Below are 12,445 nucleotides of genomic sequence, written 5' to 3'. Positions count from 1 at the left end.
ACATATAGTGAGTATTCAATGATGTTAATGTTACGTTACGGTGATATTAGAGTTTGACCAATGGGATTACCACAACAGGTCAAGTGAGAACTGAAAGAAATATAAACCCAGGCAATAGAAGTGGGAATGAAGCTGGGTGTGGTGGCTCATACTTGTAATCCTAGCACTGGGGAAGTGGAGACAGGAGAATTGCTGTGAGCTCAAGGATAGCCTGGGCTACAGAGTGAGACATTAAGTGAAGACAGGCATTCTTTAAGTGTTTATAAACATAGGATGCCATATGATTTATCCCCACAAGGACAATTTTGAGAGTTAAATATATATTATATATTAACAATGATACTAGAAGAGGCAGACATTGGGAAGTATGGTCAGTCTTTATTATTAGTCTCACCTGGGTTCAGCTTCTAAATGTCTTCACCAGCACCCGCAATGCCCAGCTTATTTGGTAGCAAAAATGCCTGCCCCAGCTTACTTTGTATTACTGTGATAAATGCCATGACCAAAAGCAATTTGGGAAGAACAGAGTTTATTTCAGCTTTACAGTCTATACACTTTATAGTCTATCACCAACGGACGCCAAGGCAGGAACGGAAGCAGAGGCTTGGTTCTGGAGAAATGCTACTTCCTGGCTTGCTCCGTACAGCTCGCTCAGCCTGCTTTCTTATACAACCTGCTCAAGGGTGGCACCACCCACGGTGGGCTGGGCCCTCCCACACCCATCATTAATCAATAAAATGCCCCGCAGAGAAAAAAAAAAATGCATCATAGGCCAATCTGATGGAGGCATTTTCTCATTTGTGCTTCTGTTGTCCCATGTGACTCTAGCTTGGGTCAAGCTGACAAGAAACTTAACTAGAACCATGTTCAAAGGAAATTTGGTGTGCTTGTTCTCCATGGAGGGAGGAAGAAAGCCACAGGCACTAGACAGCCTCTCAGTATCTTGCATAACCCATTCCTGCCAGGATTTACTCCTCAGATTAACCAAGCCTTCCTGGAAGGGGACAGCCATGTTCCTCCTCCTGCCATCACACATGATGTGAGATACAAGAAGGCAGGTCCTCCAACTTTTATTTAGGAACTGAGTGGCATAAATGTCATGTCAACATTAATGGCCTTCCCTTATCTTTAAAATAGACTCCAGTAGCTGCACCAAGCTGTCTCCAAGGACAGGAAACTTCTCCTTCTCTCTTATCCTTTCCAATGAGCTCAACACCACACACCAAACAAGGCACCAAACAGAGGTATCATTAAATACGTACTTGTTTTTCTGTTGGCTTAGCAGCTGCATATGAACCTACTGATATTTTAACTATTGTCTGCGGGGCCCCATGGCCCTGCATTCAGCATCCCAACCGCCACTCAGGCCGTGCCGGGCTCTGCTATGACCGCCATATGTAGGTTTACACTGTCTCTATCATTTTATTTACCAAGGACTTGGAAGTCAGATATCGGAGTGAAAACCTGTTAGATCAGAGAAGCCGAAAAGCAACCAGCTGACCTTGCTCTTTGGCTAGTAACACCGCAAGAGACGAATCTCGGCCCTCGGCCCGGAACCAAAAGGAAGCTCCAACCCTAGTCCCCGCCCTTTCCTTCCTGTGCATCTTCTCTATCCAAACCGCTGGCTTCTCTATGGTCAATTCTAGTCCGCTAGTCGCTGGCTCCGCCCCCTGATTCCAGGTAAACTTTATTGGCCTCTGGAGTGCCACAGTGCGATTAAAATATCCCACTTATTGGATATTATGGTGGTATATTCTGGGTAAATATTCCTAATGGTCGAGGAGGTGAGAACAGTTTTGATTATCCCCTACACAATTAAGGATATTTGCTCAGAAACCTGCAAGACACAAGATCTCCCAACTTGCTTTCACTAGGTCCCAGGAGTGAACAGTCAGGGCAGTCCCAATTTCTTTGATGAGGAGTCACCACCACCCTTACCAGAAGCCACGTCTCCGTTAGTAACCCACTTGTTCATGGCCAAGGGCGTGAGGTCGGGCTTCTACCCTAACACAGGGAGTTGAGAGATGAACCCTCTATTTCTTGAGACGGATGAGGTTATCTCCTAGCTGGTTGCCACCATGCTCAGGATTTCTGTATACCAAAGTCCCGTCTCTGTGTCCCACACTATCTCCTTGATAACGGAAGTTAGAGTTCTTTCCAGGGGCCGTTTCCTTTGCACTGGATGTATCGGCTTGGCTTAGATGCTTCAGGCTTTCAATTGAGCAGGCGATAGCTTCCTTCCCATTTATTTTTCTGAGGAGTGACCGTCGATTTCCAGCCAGCTCTTAGCCAGCTACCCAGATCTCCCCACCCCCAACACAACCTACGACAACGAGGACTCGATTGGAGATTTATTGGTGGAAGTTGAGGAGCATCCTGGCGTAAGCACCACCTCGTCTCTCCCATGGTTACTTGGCCCACTGTGGGAAGCAGCATTATACGAGGCAGAGCAAACGCATAGAAGACAGGGCTGACACCCGTCTGGCTAGGTGTTAAGGTCCCAAAAAGTTCTCTCCTAGGGAGCTGGCTACAGGAACCTGCAGGAAGTTCTCATTTGGGTCCTCTTGTTCCCAGAGGCTGTGGGTCAAAGTCGCTCTCATGGGCATATGAATTGAAGATGCCACCAGTGGGGGTGTCTTGCATCTCTTGGGTTTGTCTGTTACTGTGGCAGCATCAGTGTGTCTGTGGGAGTCCAGAGAGTCCCAGGTCATAGGAAGCAACAGAAAAAGAAAGAAAACATTGTTAGACTCCACAATGGCTCAGCAGTGAAGAGCACTCTTCCAGAGCACCTATATGGCATCTTACTATTGTCTATGACTCCAATTCTAGGGGATCTGATGTCCTCTTCTGGTCCCCACAGGCACTACAGGCAAAACATCCGTACACATTAAAAAAAAAAAATTTGCTCACATTTTAAACTATTTTTTTTAAAGTCTGGAGAGAGATTCAGTGGTTAAGAGCACATATTTCTCTGCCAGAGGCCAGCCCGAGTTACACAGTGAAATGTGATCTCAGAAAAAAGAAAACAAATGAAACAAACCATTCAGGGCCGGGTGGTGCAGGACTTTAGTCCCAGCACTGAAGAGGCAGAGGCAAGCAGCTCTTTGTGAGTTCAAGGCTCACCTGGTCTACATAGTGAGTCCCAAGCTAGCCAAGAGCTAAACAGTGAGACACTGTCTCAAAACCAAAACCAACGAACAAAAATCCAAAACATCGATCTGTTAATGCACTCCTGTAATCCTGTACTTGGAAAGTGGAGACAGGGGGCGTCAGTAGTTCACGGTCATCTCCTGTCTTAAAAACAAAACAGAGAAAAAAAAAAACCCTCCAAACAGCCAAATAACCCATGAAAGCTCCTAAGGGGAAAAATCTACTTAAATCATTAGGAAATGGAAAGAGAAGGTGATGACCCCACTTCCTACTAGGAAAAACAATGAAATATTTTTATTATTTTATGCGTATGGGTGTTTTGTTTTCATGTATGTCTGTTCACCACTTGTGTGCCTGGTGCCTGAGGAGGCCAGAAGAGTGTGCTGGATCCCTTGAAACTAGAGTTACAGACAGCTGTGAGTTGCCGTGTGTGTGCTGGGAATTGAGCCTGAATCCTCTGGAAGGGTAGCCAGTGATTTTAACGGATGAGCCATCATTCCAGCTCCAAAGAAAGGAATTTTTTTTTGGAAGCTGAGGCAGGAGGAGTACAGCAAGTTCAAGTCTATTCAGAGCTATAGAGTAAAGTAAAACAAAACAAGCAAATAAAACAAAGGAGGCAGGAATGGGGGTGTGGCTCAGTGGATAGTCTTCAACTGCCATGCCTGAAGCCCTGGGCTCCAACCCCAGCCCTTGGGAGGTGGAGGCAGGAGGCTCAGGAGTTTGAGGTCACCCTTGGCTTTATAGTGAATTTGAGGCCATCCAGGTGACAGGAAGCTCATGAGGGAGGGAAGGGAAGAGCAGAGGAGAAGGAGAGGGGCCACGTTGAAAATTATCAAGAAGGAATTGATCCGGCAGCAGACATTTTCACTTCAAAAGTGAGGCTGTTTTTGCAATCTGAAAGGACCAGCTTTTCTTTTCTAAAAGGGTGCCGTGTTCTGTAGGGATTGTCCAGAGAAGCAGCTTTTAGATCGAGACAACAAAAAAACCTCCTCCCACTGGAAGAAAAATCACAAAGAAATTTAAAAAACAGATTATGTATTGATGGCAACATACGAGTAATACTTGCCCTGCACATGGGGTTCAGTCTGTGGCTGCTTGTGGGGGAATTAGTTGAAACTTGGAGCTAGGAGGAGTCTTTGGTCACTGGCCATTCAGAGGCTCAGCCAAGAGGCCTTTGTGAGCTGGGATTATCGAGTCAGTAGCTAACTGACTTATTTACTAACTACATTTCTTGGAATTAATTCACCCATTTTTTCATTCCTTTTATTGTGTATCTGCCATTTGGAAACAATGGAGTTTATCTATGGAATGAACATCCAGATGTCTGAATGCCACAGAACCTGTTTTCAAACAAGCTTGCAACCAAGTTTAGGGACAAAGTTGTGTGGCTGGCTATCTAGATAAAAAGGACCAGAGCAGCCGGGCGGTGGTGGTGGTGATGGCGGCGGCGGCGGCGGCGGCGGCGGCGGCGGCGGCGGCGGCGGCGGCGCACGCCTTTAATCCCAGCACTCGGGAGGCAGAGCCAGGTGGATCTCTGTGAGTTCGAGGCCAGCCCGGGCTACCAAGTGAGTTCCAGGAGAGGCGCAAAGCTACACAGAGAAACCCTGTCTCGAAAAACAAAACAAAACAAAGGACCAGAGCTGTCATAGGGTGTCATAGGCCCCATGAGTCCAGGCTAGGGCGAGGGATGCTGGGGAGAGGGATACTGGGGCGAGGGATGCTGGAGCTGACAGCACAGGACCCACCTGTCTCCTTTGAGCTTGTATCTTTCTGAGAGTCCTAAGAGACTGCCGCTGGTCCGCTCAGCTGCCAGCAGCATTATGGTCTCGCTGGCCTGGGAGGACGATGGCAGACTGCATTCAGGCTGTGGGGGGGAAATGCAAATCAGAGGGCTCTGCTGTTAACTGGGCATCTGTGCTCTTCCTGGCAGGGCCCTGAAGGAATCTGCTGGACCGACTTCAGTTTCACAGAGCAGGCCTAAGGACCTGTTCTGTAAGCATCAAGTCACAGTATTGCTGGGCCAGTCATGGGGGCCTCTAGCAACAGGACAGCTTCTCTGATGTGCTGTGGAGGCGATGCTCTCCAGAGGGTGAGATATGGACCTTAGAGCAGCTGATATCTAAAAGTGGGGATTACCCAAACACACACCTTAATGAAAGCGGGAAAAGCTTTCATCTTTAAGAGCTCACATTTGGAACAATCATCTACCAAGCTCTCCACCTGTGCTTCTGCACCGGGCAGGTCTAGGAAGACCTCATTGCCTCAAGGGAGCTCAGTGTAGTGTTGTGTTCTTGCAATCCCAGCACTTGGGAGGCTAAGGCAGGAGATGAGCAGAAAGTATGAGAGCAACCTGGGCTACATCATGAATTCCACCAGCCTAAGCAACAGAGGAAGACCTGTCTCAACAATGATGCACACACACTATACAAGTAAATAAATAACAAGTAAATATAAAAAGACAGTAGCTCAGTGACAGAGCAGGTAGAACACTTGTCTGGCCTCGAGCACACTGGAGACCCTGCTTCTACCCACAACAAGAGGGGAAGCTGTGGGCGATGAGGCAGGAAGATCTTGAGTTTGACGCCAGCCCGAGCTATGTCATGGGATCCTATCTTTACAAAAATGTAAAAAGACTAAGTCTATAAATACACATGTAAACTATGTTCAGATTTACTGAAATTACCCCTCATATTAAGAATCATTCAGTTGTATCCCACTGTGGTAAGGAAATGATGTATAAATGAGGAGACGTGCCCATGATAGAACATAATTTTTTAAAATACCAACAACATGGTATTCAGTAACATCCATGGTTGTCCCTAAGATCCATGGGAATTGGTTCCAGGCTCCACCATCCAATATCAAAATCCACGCTGTTCAAGTCCCTTATTCAAAAGGCATAGCTTTTGCACATGCCTCGCATAACACAATACTATACAAACAGCTGCTCTACTGTATTGTTCAGGGAACAAGAACAAGGGAACAATACTTTTCCCTGACTATTTCTGATCCAAGGTGTTGAGTGGATCCATGGACCTGCATACATGAAAGGCCAAGTGTCCATTTGCTTATGTGAACATCCTGTGTGTATGAGTATGTACATGGAAATACACTTCTCTGTTTATTTCTCTGCAGATGTTGGGGGGCGTCCCCACTTACTGTTGTTTCAATGGAGGAGCTGGGTATCTTGGGCACCAGGCAGTGAGTGAACTGGATCCTTGGGTCTTTGGTGGTGATAGACAGACCTTTCTGCAAAATTTTCACCAAGCGAATCCAGAACTGAAACACAGCCTGTGGATGTTTCTCGTGGAGCCTCAGGTAGTAAATCTTTTCTGTCACTGTCCTCACCCGAAGGATGCGCTGGGTCCGGTCATAGATTTGTAGCTCCACATACTTCAGGGGAAGGATCCTGGGCACAATCAGGAAACGTGAGTGGTGGTGCCTCCTGCTGGAGGGTGCTGGCAGGAGGCAGCTCCTGTTCTGAGAGTGGGCGCTGATTCCCCTCTGATTGTGTGCAGGGTCTTTGTTCCTTAGTAAAGGCTGGCACAGCAGTGTCTGCCTAAATGCCAACACTTGATCCCAACACAGAACAAGGAACACAGGCTACACGACTTTGGCTCAAAAAATTAAATAATCTGCCCACATCAATCACCACTAGTGCTATTGGTGCAGAATATCTCAATTCTCATAAAACTCTTTGATGAGGGAAAAATAAATGTTATTAATTATATATTTCAGATTTTTGTAATGGAAGCTTGGAGAAGTTTGGTGAATGAACGGGGAGGTGACTCAGTAGATAAAAGTACTTGTGCGGGCATGAGGACTGAGTTTGAATCCCCAGCACTCACGTTGAAAAGGAAAAAGGTCAGGCATTGTCACATGGGTCTACAGCCTCAGGGTTGGATGCTGACACAGGTAGGTCCTGAGAGCTCCCTGCCAGCCAAGCCAGTGAGTTACAGCGTCAGTGAGAGAGCATCTCATGGGACTATGGCAGAATAAGACAGAGCAGGACATCCAACACATCCTCTGGCCTTGCACTCTGACACGAACACACACATGCTTGCACATATCCAACATCACACACAAACACACACACACACACACACACACACACACACACACACACACACACGTTCTCGCACGCACATGCACATCGGGCTAGGCACAGTGGTCACCCTAGCACTTGGGAGGCTACGGCAGGAGGACAGGCATTTAAAGCTACCCTCAGCTACCCAGTGTGAGGCAAGCATTAACTACAGGAGAACATGTCTCCAAAAACAAAACCCAAATTAAAAAGCTCAAGGTTTGCTCAAGTTGAAATCTTCATAAGTGGGAATTAGAACAAAGGTTTCTTAACTCATTTCTAAGCTTTTCCCTCCATCTTTGATTCCTTGAGTCGAAGAGTCAGAAAGGTGGATGTCTCGTATATGTTGATGTCTCGCATATATTGAGGCTTTATGTTTTTCTATTCTTTCCTTTGATCTTCCATCTCCATCTCCCAAGTTCTGGGATGAAAGTTTGTATCATGGTGCTCAGTTTAGGCAGTGCTGGGTGTCAAACCTAGAGCTTTGTGTGTGCCAGGCCTACACTCTACCAACTGAGCTACCGTTTTTCTTTTCTTTTCTTTTCTTTTTTTTTTTTTTTGGTTTTTCGAGGCAGGGTTTCTCTGTGTAGCTTTGCGCCTTTCCTGGAACTCGCTTTGAAGACCAGGCTGGCCTCGAACTCACAGAGATCCGCCTGGCTCTGCCTCCCGAGTGCTGGGATTAAAGGCGTGCGCCACCACCGCCCGGCTCTTTTCTTTTCTTAAAGATTTTTTTTTTATTATGTATAGTGTTCTGTCTGCATGTGTGCCTGTAGGCCAGAAGAGGGCGCCAGATCTCATTACAGATGGTTGTGAGCCACCATGTGAATTGAACTCAGGACCTCTGGAAGAGCAGCCAGTGCTTTTAACCGCTGAGCCATCTCTCCAGCCCCCTCTCTTTCTTTTCTTTAAGATTTATTATTTGTGTGTGTATGTGTACATATGTGTGTGTGCACGCATGCGCATGTGTGTGTGAACGCCACATATATGTAGGTATCTTTGGAAGTTAAAAGTGTGTGTCAGAGTTATAGGTGGTTGTAAGCTGCCTGATGTAGGTGCTGGGAACTGAATTCAGGACTTCAGGAAGAGCAGCAAGTCTCTTACCCATGGAGTCATCTCTCCCAATGCCCCACACCCTTTTTTGAGACGGGCTCACCATGCTGGGATTTGCAATATCTTTTTCTCAATCTCAATATCTCATAGTCCTATTTGATTTTAATATCTCCATCTTTGGGCTCGTGAAATGGCCCCAAGGGTATAAAGGTGCTTGTGGTTAACTCTAATGACATGAATTCAATCCCCAGAACCCACATAGTAGAGGGAGAAAAGCAACTCCTAAAAGTTAGAGAGAGAGAGAGAGAGAGAGAGAGAGAGAGAGAGAGAGAGGAGAAAAAAGAAAAACAAAGCAAACATTTCATTAGTTCTTGTCTTTAAAAAGAAAATCTCCATCTTCCCTTTGAAAATCCCCCACATCTACACCGACTAAATACAAGGAAGCCAAGGCTGGCATTCTATGAATTCTAGGATAGCCTGGTCTATATAATGAGTTCCAGGCAAGCCAGGCTTACATAGGGAGACTCTATCTCAAAACAAAAACAAAAACAAAACCACCAAACCTGAAAAATAAAAATAGAGTGAAGCCAAGATCCTCAGACGCTGGGCTGGCGGCAGGAACTGTGCGGCACCCTGCTCTGAAGCACTACACTTGTTGCCAAACGACACTAAGCAAACATGCCTTAAGTGAGGGGTTGAACGGCTCTGCAGAGCTTATGAAGACTGCCCTTTCTTCCTGTCCGAAGCCTGCCTGCACAGTACGCAGACCCCTGTCAATCATCCCACAGCCCCGGCTCTGCCCTCCAGCCTTTACCTGCTGAGAGTGATGACAGGGGCACCAGGGTCGCTCCTGGTGGAAAGCGGACCGTGAGGCCAGGTGAGGTTGGCCATCAGGAGGACATTGGGGAGTGGCAGGGAGGGCACTGAAGAGGTTACCCCAAGGATCACAGTGGCAGATCTTTCATAGGCATCCATCCAGTGTCCTTGTTTAGTGACCTGGAAACCAACCCCAGACACGTGGGTCAGAAAGAGATAGAGACAAGGGATGGAAGCATACAGACAGCAGAGAGGGCCACCTCAGCTTGGTGAGCTGGACCAATACCTGCTACTGGTCCCTTTCGTTGGTCTCCCAGACATAGTTTGTGGACAACAACAACCCCATGTGGTACTGCTTTGCGTAGAGAAACACATCTAACTTTGAAAAGGCACCCTAGTCACCTGGGAATTGAGGCAGGAAAATCAGGACTTCAAGGTCGTTCCTGGTTTCATATGGCGTTAGAGGGCAGCCTGGGCTACGTGAGACCCTGTCTCAAAACAACAAACAGCCGGGCGGTGGTGGCGCACTCCTTTAATCCCAGCACTCGGGAGGCAGAGGCCGGCGGATCTCTGTGAGTTCGAGGCCAGCCTGGGCTACCAAGTGAGTTCCAGGAAAGGCGCAAAGCTACACAGAGAAACCCTGTCTCGAAAAACAAACAAACAAAAAAAAAAACAAGCAAAAATCCAGAAAGATGTTTCGTAAGTGAAAAAGCTGAGTGGCATTGGGGATTTTACACTTCTCTCCCTGGGACTGAGAAACCAGCACAGCTTTCTAAAGGCCTGGAAGGGAAGCCAGTTCTACGAGAAGAGAGCAGAGTGGGAAAGACCCAGGAAGCTCCAGTGCAGGGAGGCTGGAGAACTTCCCTCAGAGCGGGGTCTGAAACTTCAGAAGGACCTCTTCTGCTTCTCGAAGTACCTGGGGGACACTGGCAGGGCGGGAGCAGTGGATGCCCAGCACTCGGGCATTGTCTCAGCTCACACCAGAAAAGCATGGAAGCTGTGACCATTAAGGAGCCATAGATAACATGTAGAGATGCTTGTGTTCCCGAGACCAGCGGCTTTCTCCTAGTGTTCTAGACAGCTCTGACAACTATGCCTCCCAAAGGAGGACTGAAATTGATTCCTACCAGCCTAAGAATGCTTCAAGAAAAATAAATGAATTCTGGCCAGGCAGTGGTGGCACACGCCTTTAATCCCAGTGCCTGGGAGGCAGAGGCAGGTGGATCTCTGTTAGTTCTAGGCCAGCTTGGTCTACAAAGCAAGTTCCAGGACAGCCAGAGCTATGTAGAGAAACCCTGTCTCGAAAAACAAAAACAAACAAACAAACAAATCTGATTTGGGGGAGAGAAGAGAAATGAAATTTTTTATGGCTCACGCTATGAAATAGAATCTGAAGTTCCCACAAAACAGAGGACAGTATTCACCACCAGGAAGTGCTCAATAAATGCTGGGAACTAGTCCTGTTTGGGGATGGCCAGAGGGTGGCAGTGGACAGAGGAGACAGGAAGAAATGGAACCAACTGAGGAGTGAATCATTTTAAGTAAAGGTGAGTCTCTCTTGGGTCATGTCGAGCCCATTCAGAGAATCTCAGTAGCCTCAACGCGAGATCACAGAACAAACTAAGAGGACAAACCGCTGCCAAGATACCACACATACAGAGGGACGACTAGAAAGGTCTGGACCCCACACTCCTGCTCCCTCACCCCGGCCTTCCTAGCTCATCTCCAGGAACATAGGCGTCTACCTGGGGCAGCACAGGAAAATGGAGTATCAGGAACCCTGAACATAGTTTCCCCAAACAGACCATGCTGGGCAGTAGCTCATTGCTGTGAGAGCCTCAGATTTGATTCCCAGACCCACCTGGAAAGGTACCCACCTTCTCCTCCACAGTTCCCCGGCTTTTTTCCACTTCATTTTGGTGGGTTCCTGACATCAGATCCTTGATTCCACCCAGTCTCTCCACCTTAAGCTGGGTACTTTAAGGCCCTCTGCCAGCTCTTTTTCTTACCAAAACCTCAGCAATACCCACAAAGAGTGGCTAAGGAACCCCTGCTGTCTGGCACACCATTTTCAACTGCCAGAGTCCAGAAAGAATGTCCTGGGTGTCTGTGATCATGCATTGCTGATCCAAATGGTCTTAGCTAGAGCTTGCTTAGACAGTTACCATTGATAATGGTTGAATGGAGCTCCCTGTATATCATGAGGCTCCTTTCAGGGATAAAGAAGCAGCTTGGCCATTAAGAATGTTTATTGTTCTTTCAGGGAACCTGGAGCTCAGTTTCCAGCCTCCCAGTCAGGCAGTTTACAAGCACCTGCAACTCAGGCTCCAGGGGATCTGAAGTCCTCTCCTGACCTCCCAGGGCACTGCTCTCATGTGTACAGATACACACAATTAAAAATTAAATAAATCTTTAAAAAAAAAAACTTTTAAAAAGAGACTTAAGTTGGGTATAGTGACATACACCTTTAATCCCAGCACTCAGGAGACAGAGGCTGGAGGATCTCCATGAGTTTGAGGCCAGCCTGGTCTTCATGGCTTTAGGCCAGCCAAGGCTACACAGTGAAACGCTCTCTCGAAACAAATGAACAACAACTGCAACAACAACAAACCCCCAAACAAACAAACAACCTTCTTTTTTTGTACCAGAGCACTACTTAACTCTTTGCATAGTCTACAGGGAATTCCCTCACACTACAGGCACAAAGGGAAGTGACCTTGGGACCTAGACCCTCTGGTTTATTCTGGCTTTGGTGCCTCCTCCACCCACCCTCTGCCCCCAGGACTGTCGGTGTCCATCTTCTCACTAACCCGTGAGAACAGGCCGTGGAAAGGGGAAGACTCTCACCCCTGGGATGCTCGACCGTACCTGGATAAAGGTGCTTTCAAACACCACTGAGTCAGAGAACAAGTTGAACTCTGGAGAATGAATTAGTTGACAGAGAAGGCCATCTTCTACTCCAAGTTCCACTCCAGGGCCCGGGTCCCTGACGGCAGGAGGGAGGCCCCTGATTTTACTCATTGGTTCTTAAAAAGGATGGGCTGGGGAACATCTCTGGGGCTCCACACAGACCCAGCCCAACTCCAAGGTGGTGGTGGGGCCTCTGCTCCCCCGACCTCCCCAGCTCCAGTTCCCTGCTTGCTTATGGTTGACCATGACCACCAGAGCCCTGAGGGCCTGTCGGCTCACAATGGCAGGAATGACATCAAGGAATGTGATGGCTGGCTAACAACAGGGAAAGGGAGAAGGGGGCCGGAACAGGGTGTACAGGACCGTGCGGTGACTGCAAACCAGCAGAAAAACCCCAGGTTCTAAACATTCGCCCTTACCCCAAGCAGGAGGAGA

At 47.6% G+C, this 12,445-nt stretch overlaps 1 protein-coding gene across 1 annotated transcript; it reads right to left on the bottom strand.

Moving 5' to 3' along the window:
• Window positions 1-401: 401 nt before the first annotated feature.
• Garin1a (golgi associated RAB2 interactor 1A) lies at window positions 402-12,121 on the bottom strand. Its single transcript, XM_052721801.1, has 5 exons — window positions 11,970-12,121; window positions 9,099-9,308; window positions 6,310-6,559; window positions 4,896-5,014; window positions 402-2,682 (listed from the first exon to the last, which is right to left on the bottom strand). The coding sequence occupies exons 1-5, from the start codon at window positions 12,119-12,121 to the stop codon at window positions 2,493-2,495; spliced, it is 921 nt and encodes a 306-aa protein (XP_052577761.1). The 3' UTR covers window positions 402-2,492.
• Between the last annotated feature and the right edge of the window lie 324 nt (window positions 12,122-12,445).

The sequence above is a fragment of the Peromyscus californicus genome, unplaced genomic scaffold, assembly GCF_007827085.1.
Source record: "Peromyscus californicus insignis strain IS unplaced genomic scaffold, ASM782708v3 Scaffold_6__1_contigs__length_162567912, whole genome shotgun sequence".
NCBI classification, from domain to species: domain Eukaryota; kingdom Metazoa; phylum Chordata; class Mammalia; order Rodentia; family Cricetidae; genus Peromyscus; species Peromyscus californicus.
This window is presented reverse-complemented; position numbering and strand designations above follow the sequence as displayed.